The 7,613-nt window shown below is 47.6% G+C and overlaps 1 protein-coding gene across 1 annotated transcript in view; it reads left to right on the top strand.

Annotated features, from left to right (window-relative positions):
- Nucleotides 1-2,342, top strand: part of AXL (AXL receptor tyrosine kinase) — a gene marked incomplete at its 5' end in the record, with an annotated part of 40,481 nt that extends 38,139 nt beyond the window's left edge. Inside the window, 3 exons of the mRNA XM_029285804.1 lie at nt 662-821; nt 996-1,132; nt 1,979-2,342. Of these exons, the coding sequence (XP_029141637.1) occupies nt 662-821; nt 996-1,132; nt 1,979-2,342 (661 nt within the window). The remainder of the gene's footprint in view (nt 1-661; nt 822-995; nt 1,133-1,978) is intronic.
- Nucleotides 2,343-7,613: the final 5,271 nt, after the last annotated feature.

Genomic DNA, 7,613 nt, shown 5'->3' with positions numbered 1-7,613 from the left:
GCCCAAAGGTACCCAATTGGTTTTCATGCCTAAACCAGGACTAGAACTCACCGTCTCCTGGTGATGGGCCCAAAGGTACCCAATTGGTTTTCATGCCTAAACCAGGACTAGAACTCACCGTCTCCTAGTGATTGGCCCAAAGGTACCCAATGGGTTTTCATGCCTAAACCAGGACTAGAACTCACCGTCTCCTGGTGATGGGCCCAAAGTCACCTAGCCGGCTTTCATGCCTAAGATGGGACTAGAACTCTCAGCATCTGGTAGTGGCCCAGTCATCCAGCCCGCTATTTTGCCTAAAGCAGGACTAGAACTTACAATGTCCTGGTGATTGGCTCAAGATCACCCAGCTGGCTTTCATGGCTAAGGTGGGACTAGAATTCACAGCCTCCCGGTTTCTTGCCTGGTGCCTTCACCACTAGGCCCATCTGGTTCGGAACCTTGAAAGTCTGAATGTGTTTCCTCCTTTTATCTCCATGAGAACCAGCCATGCCCTTGTCTGATGCTTCCTCAGATTACGTTTCTGACCCGGGCTCAGATTTCTTTTATCTGAGCAATGTCTCGCTCTCCTTCCTGTCCCTCAAAGCCATTCCCTCTGCCCTGTTAGACTGTCACCCACCCTGTCCTCACCCTTAAAGCCTTCCCTTTCGCGTTCCCTCCACAGGCTGAACGAAAGCATGACAGCCTGCGTGGCCGATTTCGGCCTCTCTAAGAAGATCTATAACGGGGATTATTACCGCCAAGGCCGTATCTCCAAGATGCCGGTGAAATGGATTGCCATCGAGAGCCTGGCAGACCGCGTTTACACCACCAAGAGCGACGTGGTGAGCCGAGGTCTCCCTTTTCCCCTCGCCGGCCAATAAATCGGGCTGACTTTTCGTTCCCGCTGGAAACCAACCTCCATCTTTGGGGCCTCCCGGGGGAGGGTCTGCACTCCACCTGGGTTACACTTTTCTTCTGCCTGCCTCACCTTCTTTCCTCTAACCTCCCCCCTGCAGTGGTCCTTTGGAGTCACCATGTGGGAAATCGCCACACGAGGCCAGACACCTTATCCGGGGGTGGAAAACAGTGAAATCTACGACTACCTACGTCAAGGCAACCGCCTCAAGCAGCCAATTGACTGCCTGGATAGTCTGTGAGTACTTCCGCCTCAGTTTCCCCTTTTCGTCAGAAAATACTATAGGAGTTCCCATTTCCTTACCCTGAGTAAGTTTGGCCAAAATATGGGAGTCAAGGGAAAGAAGAACATTCGCGGCGTCTTTGGTGGCCTTTGAACTCGGTTATTTTCCCGCAGACGTTTCATGACCTACTAGGTAACCTCATCAGCGAAGGGAGTGGGGTTGGCTCTCTATTTTGAAGTCCACAAATCTTAAAGTTGCCACGTTCGGAGACCCCCTGCTGTAGAGTCTCAGAAGGATCTATTCTCTAGAACAGGGTTGTCAAACTCAATTTCATTGAAGGCCGCATTCAGCATTGCAGTTGCCCTCGGGGGGAGCCGGGTGGGTGCGACCTACTGGGTGGGCATGGCCAGCTCTACATCGTTCGCGTCAAGGGTGCCTCTGGGGGCCTGGGCAGGAGTGGGACAGATCTGAGGGTGTCTGGCAGAAGGGGGTGGGACTGGGGCAAGCGCCAAGGCATGGTCCATTTCTTCATTCCTCACAAAGGGTGACACCTCCCAAAGCATGCACCCAGGGGACGGGGCCAACACGGCAGGGTCTGGTTCCTCGCTGTTTCCGGACAGCCTTGTGGAGCTAAGACTGAATGCGTTTCAGCATAGATGCCCACCACAAAATTATACATTGGCTCCCAGCTGGCCTGGGCCAGGGCCAAGGCAGCGGGGGCCGTTCCCTCACTGTTTCCAGGATGGCTTCGCGGGCCACATGAAACCACTGCACGGGCCGCATCCAGCCCCCAGGCCTTGTGTTTGACATGTCTGGTCTAGAAACAACTTCTTCATCATCTTTTTATCCCCCCCACCAAGGTATGAGCTGATGATGAGCTGTTGGGCGCTGACCCCCCGCGACCGTCCCACTTTTGAAATCCTCTCTCAGGAGCTGGAGAGGACCCTCAAGTCCCTCCCGCCGCCCAAAGACCCCGAGGAGATCCTCTACGTCAACATGGATGACGGGGTGGCTCCCGCCGAGGCGGAGCTGGGGGCCGTCGGAGGCTTGGGCCCCGAGGAATCCCTGGCCAAAGAGAGCCAGCTGCTGAAGGCCATGGTGACCTCGGCCGAGGTCCATCCCCCGCAGGCGATGGGCCGCTACGTGATGTGTCCCACTCCCCTGGAGAACAGCCGGCTCTTGACGGAGACCCTCAGCTGTGCCGCCACTGAGGAAGGCGCCTAAAAAAGGGAAGAGCTGCAGGGCCCCCCAGCTGGGTGTTTGTGTAGATGTTGCAAGACACCCTACTGGTGACACCGGCCCCCCACCTCTCCGCCCCCAAGGGGGGGACTTCCAAAGACAAACCCTTGAGAGACCCACAGCCATCCTTCTTCCCACAAGGAATCGCTCTCCTGATTCTGCTGAGCATTTTTTCCCAAGCTGAGATACACGCGGTCCACCTCACCTGCTCAAGTCACCTGGACAGAGTGATTTTCAGCCGCCGCGCCCCCCACAATCCGTGGTTCTCACTTACGTCCAGCTATTTCACTGCCACGATTCTCTGCTCATCACCATGGATTGTGTACTGTGCCAGCTGGCACCAAAGGACAAATGAAGCAGAGGGTCGTCACCCCTGCTCTAAACCTGAGATTTGAATGGAGCAGAGTGATTTGTTTGTTTGTTTGTTTGTTTGTTTTTAATCTGATGAACTTTTATAGCCCGGTTGCTTCTCAAGAAACATTTCTGACCCCCAGATCTGGCTCGGGGTGAACTTAACTTCAAGAGAAATGTTCTGTGTGGGCAGCCACCGTACCTTCGGACCGCTGGTTGCAGACCACACCTGGAACGCAGCATTTGGCCCGTACGCTAATCTAGTTAGTTGGACTTTAGTTTGGCTCTGTTCTACTCTCAAAGACAACTCCAGGATTTCCTCCACAGCTTACGGGGAGTCTTGAGAAGACCCAAGTCTTGAGAAGACTTGCCAGCATTTTAGTTTAGCCGTAAGTGAACCGTGCAAAAAGCTGATCTCTGGGGAGCCCTTTCAGACCGAGGATTCTGCAAAGGCAAAAGGCCTAAGAGAAGAAGAGAGTCGGAAGGGACCTCGGAGGTCTTCTAGTCCAACCCCCTGCTCAAGCAGGAAACTCTATACCGTTTGAGACAAATGATGGTCCAATCTTTTCTTAAAAACCTCCAGGACCTATCCAGAGGAGGATCTCAGGATGGTTAAAGTTGAGTCCTAACCCTCGCCCTTCTCTGCTGGGGCGGGGGACGGATGAAGAGGGCTTTTTTTCTTCCTTCCTTTTTTTGCAAGGCCTTTGCAGAAACGAGAGACGGACCCCCTGCATTGACTAGGAAGTGACCCGGAAGGAAAAACCCCATCTCAGTTTCTTCCTGGGAAAATCCTTACCTTCAACAGCTGCAGGAAGATGACAATAACCGCTGGTGTGTTTTCTCCTTCACCATTTTGCTGACTTGGGAAAAACCCAACCTAGACAATCCCGGCCAATGGTGATAATGTGACTTTCCAGCATGAATGTAGCCGATTGTGTCATACCAAACCGTATTTCTCAACCGTGGCAACTCGAAGCCCTATGAATGTCAGCTCCCAGAATTCCCCAGCCAGCGTTGATTGACTGGGGAATTCTGGGAGCAGAAGTCCACACCTCTTAAAGCTCGCTAGCATGCTGGCTGGGGAATTCTGGGAAGCTGAAGTCCACACATCTTAATGCTCGCTAGCATGCCGGCTGGGGAATTCTGGGAGCTGAAATCCACACATCTTAAAGCTTGTGAGAATGCCGGCTAGGGAATTCTGGGAGCTGAAATCTACACCTCTTAAAGTTCGCTAGCATGCCGGGTTGGGGAATTCTGGGAGCTGAAATCCACACATCATAAAGCTCGCTAGCATGCCGGCTAGGGAATTCTGGGAGCTGAAATCCACACATCTTAAAGCTCGCTAGCATGCTGGCTGGGGAATTCTGGGAGCTGAAGTCCACACATTTCAATGGTGCCAAGGCTGAGAAATCCTGCCCTGCAATGTGGGCTGTTCTTTATCCCTGTTGTGAGGAACACAACATTTATGAGCAAATGTGTGGGCAGCCACCGTATTTTCAGACTGCTGGTTCCGGACCAGACCTGGAACGCAGCATTTGGCCCATATGCTAACCTAGTTAGTTTGAACTTTAGTTTGCCTGTTTGAGGTGGGGTTGATCCTTGATTTGCAACTCCCAAGCCCTTTGAAACAGAAACTAACCGAACGTCTTGTGTGAACTTAGAAAAAGTGTTAACTTAGTCACCAAATTAAGGTTGCCGCAAACACAGCTGGGTGCACCCAGCCTTGATTTTAGTTATAGCAACTCCAGTCTCAGAGCCTGCCTGGAGAATAATAAAAAGGGGTGCAATCTGGGAGGGGGGTTGTTAAGAGCAAAAAAGAGGGTTGACATCCCACTCCTCCAATTTTATGTTACTCAGCAGATCCATTTTTCAAAGTGAGACTTGCAGCCATGATTCCACGTTGAGTTTCAGCCTGGGACAAGCAGATAGAATTGTGCAATGCCAGTTCCCCATTGAATCATATTTTCAGGGACTTCATTTCAGCTTCAAAATCATATTTTCCATTCTACTTGCCAGTTATGTATTGATGCAAACTTGTCTCCTTTGGGGGATCTGTAAGGAATGACCAAATTGGAAAAAGGAGATGTTTCTGCTAGTCTAAAGCAGGGCTGTCCAACTGTGGCCATTTAAAAACTTGTGGACTTCAAATCCCAGAATTCCCCAGCCAGCAAGGCTGGCTGGGGAATTCTGGGAGTTGAAGTCCACAGGTCTTAAAAGTGGCCACAGTTGGACACCTCTGGGTCTATAATGTGTTCCACTTAGTTTGTTTCAGAGACATGCCTGGTGGGTCAAAAAAGTCAAGATGGCTGCTGCAAAAACCCTGTCTAAACCCCACCCCTTTTTGATACGCAACACAACTCTTTACGTTTTGACATTCCTTGCACCTGGTGTGTTATTTGACTTTACCTACTATTACATTAAGATTACAGTCTATCAAGCTGACGTGCACACAGCCCAGTGAATTATCTTCCTTTAGATTCCTATTAATGATTTATATATATATAAATATATAAATGTATATACTTTTTAAAGAAAAAAATGCTGTATATGAAATGTTTTTCCACTCATTACTTTTGTAAAAACGCATTTTCCACTCAGGTCTGTTTTTAGAGAATGCTCTGTGGTATATTTTGCTTATAAATAAAAACTTTCTTTAAAAAAAAAAAACAGACAAAAATCTGGTCCCGAAGTTTTAATTTCTCAGAGGAAGTTAGGAAGTTGGGGGGGGGGGAAGAGGGCTTGAAACATGGAACAGCTAAGTCCTCGACTTATGATTGCAATCAGAATAGAATAGAATAGAATAGAATAGAATAGAATAGAATAGAATAGAATAGAATAGAATAATAGATGACTGGACTAGAATAGAATAGAGTAGAATAGAATAGGAAATACAGAATAGAATAGAATAGAATAGAATAGAATAGAATAGAATAGAATAGAATAGAATAGAATAGAATAATAGATGACTAGACTAGAATAGAGTAGAATAGAATAGAATAGGAAATACAGAATAGCATAGCATAGCATAGCATAGCATAGCATAGCATAGCATAGCATAGCATAGCATAGCATAGCATAGCATAGCATAGCATAGCATAGCATAGCATAGCATAGCACAGCACAGCACAGCACAGAATAGAATAGAATAGAATAGAATAGAATAGAATACGTTAAGGGACCTTGGAGGTCTTCTAGTCCAACCCCTGCTCAGGCAGGAGACCCTATACCATTTCAAACGAATGGTTGTCCAATCTCTTCTTAAAAACCATAGTGATGGAGCCCCCACAACTTCTGGAATCAAATCATTCCACTGGTTGATTGTTCTCACTGCCAGGAAATTTCTCCTTAGTTCTAAGTTGCTTCTCTCCTTATTTTCCATCCTTTGTTTCTTATTTTGCCTTTTGGTGCTTTGGAAAATAGTTTGACACACACACACACACACACGTCTTTGTAGAATCCCCTCAAATATTGGAACACTGCTATCATGTTGCTCCTAGTAGTCCTTCTCTTTGTTAGACTGGACATACCCAGTTCCCTCAACCGTTCATTATACAGTTTAGCCTCCAGACCCCTGATCATCTTCGTTGCTCTTCTCTGCACTCTTTCTAGGATCTCGGCATCTCTGTTGGTAGCTGAGTTAGGGAACTTTGCTTATACTTAAAAACCAATGCAACGAGTATTGGAAGACGAAGGGGGGGGGGATAATCCCTTGTTTTCTCTCTCCACTTGCCAGGCAAAACCACCATCAATAGGCACATTCAAGACCGCTTCCTAGAACCATTGTTGAATCAAGCCATGCAAGTAACAGAGAAACAAGACAGTCCATTTACCACAGGGAACTCTCGTCTCCCCAAACACATTCCTCTTAATCAGGATTGAACTCTTGTCTGATTAGCCCCAGAGTCTTTAAACGGGGCATTCCGCTTTCTCGGACCGTCCATGGAGAAATAAGCTGAGTGGAAAACTGAAACTAAAAGCGGAGAAAGTGAATACATACGGAATACAGAAACGGGGAAACAGAGTTTATTTGTGTTAGATGAATCTCTGTTTCAGTCGGGGGTGTCTGCAGGCCTGGTCAAAAAAGTCAACATGGTGGCTAAGACATAAATTCTAATCCTTAATTTGAAGGACAAGAAATGGGTCCCAACCCAATTTGATTGATTGATTGATTGATTGATTGATTGATTGATTGATTAGGTGCTGTCAAGTTGGTGTCAACATTTAGTGACCAAATAGATTAGGGGTCTCCAAACTTGGGAACTTTTAAGACTTGTAGACTTCAACTCCCAGAATTCCTCAGCCAGCCATGCTGGCTGAGGAATTCTGGGAGTTGAAGTCCACAAGTCTTAAAGTTGTCACCCAGACAGAGATAGATTTTCTGCAAGAAGATTTGTTCCCAACCTGGTCTTTTAGGGTGCAAATAAAGTCTATCCATCTTGCAGCTCGTGGTTTCTTTCCAATTTTCCCAGAATTGCAGAATTTTTAAAGGAGCTGGATCTTTGGATCCTACGCTCAAAATAAGGAGCTGTAAAGAGCTTCAATTACCCTGAAAAAAGTTTAGCCTGTAGAGGACAAAAAATCAGATTGGAAATATCTCATTGCTGGTCTGGCTGTTACAATGCTACCCTCTGGCGGTTACATCTCTGCACTGTGTAGAAATGCTCAATTTCAATGTTTCTCAACCTTGGCAATTTTAAGAAGTATGGACTTCAACTCCCAGAATTCCCCAGCCAGATAGCCTAGGAGTTGAAGTCCATAGCTATTCAGGCTGAGATTTGTTGTTGTTGTTAATTGCGAAGTCGTGTCCGACCCATCGTAACCCCATGGACAACGTTCCTCCAGGCTTTCCTGTCCTCTACCATCTTCTAGAGTCCATTTAAGCTCACGCCTCCTGCTTCAGTGACT

The sequence above is a fragment of the Protobothrops mucrosquamatus genome, unplaced genomic scaffold (genome assembly GCF_001527695.2).
Source record: "Protobothrops mucrosquamatus isolate PMUCROS unplaced genomic scaffold, P.Mucros_1.0 scaffold2283, whole genome shotgun sequence".
Taxonomy (NCBI): domain Eukaryota; kingdom Metazoa; phylum Chordata; class Lepidosauria; order Squamata; family Viperidae; genus Protobothrops; species Protobothrops mucrosquamatus.
This window is presented reverse-complemented; position numbering and strand designations above follow the sequence as displayed.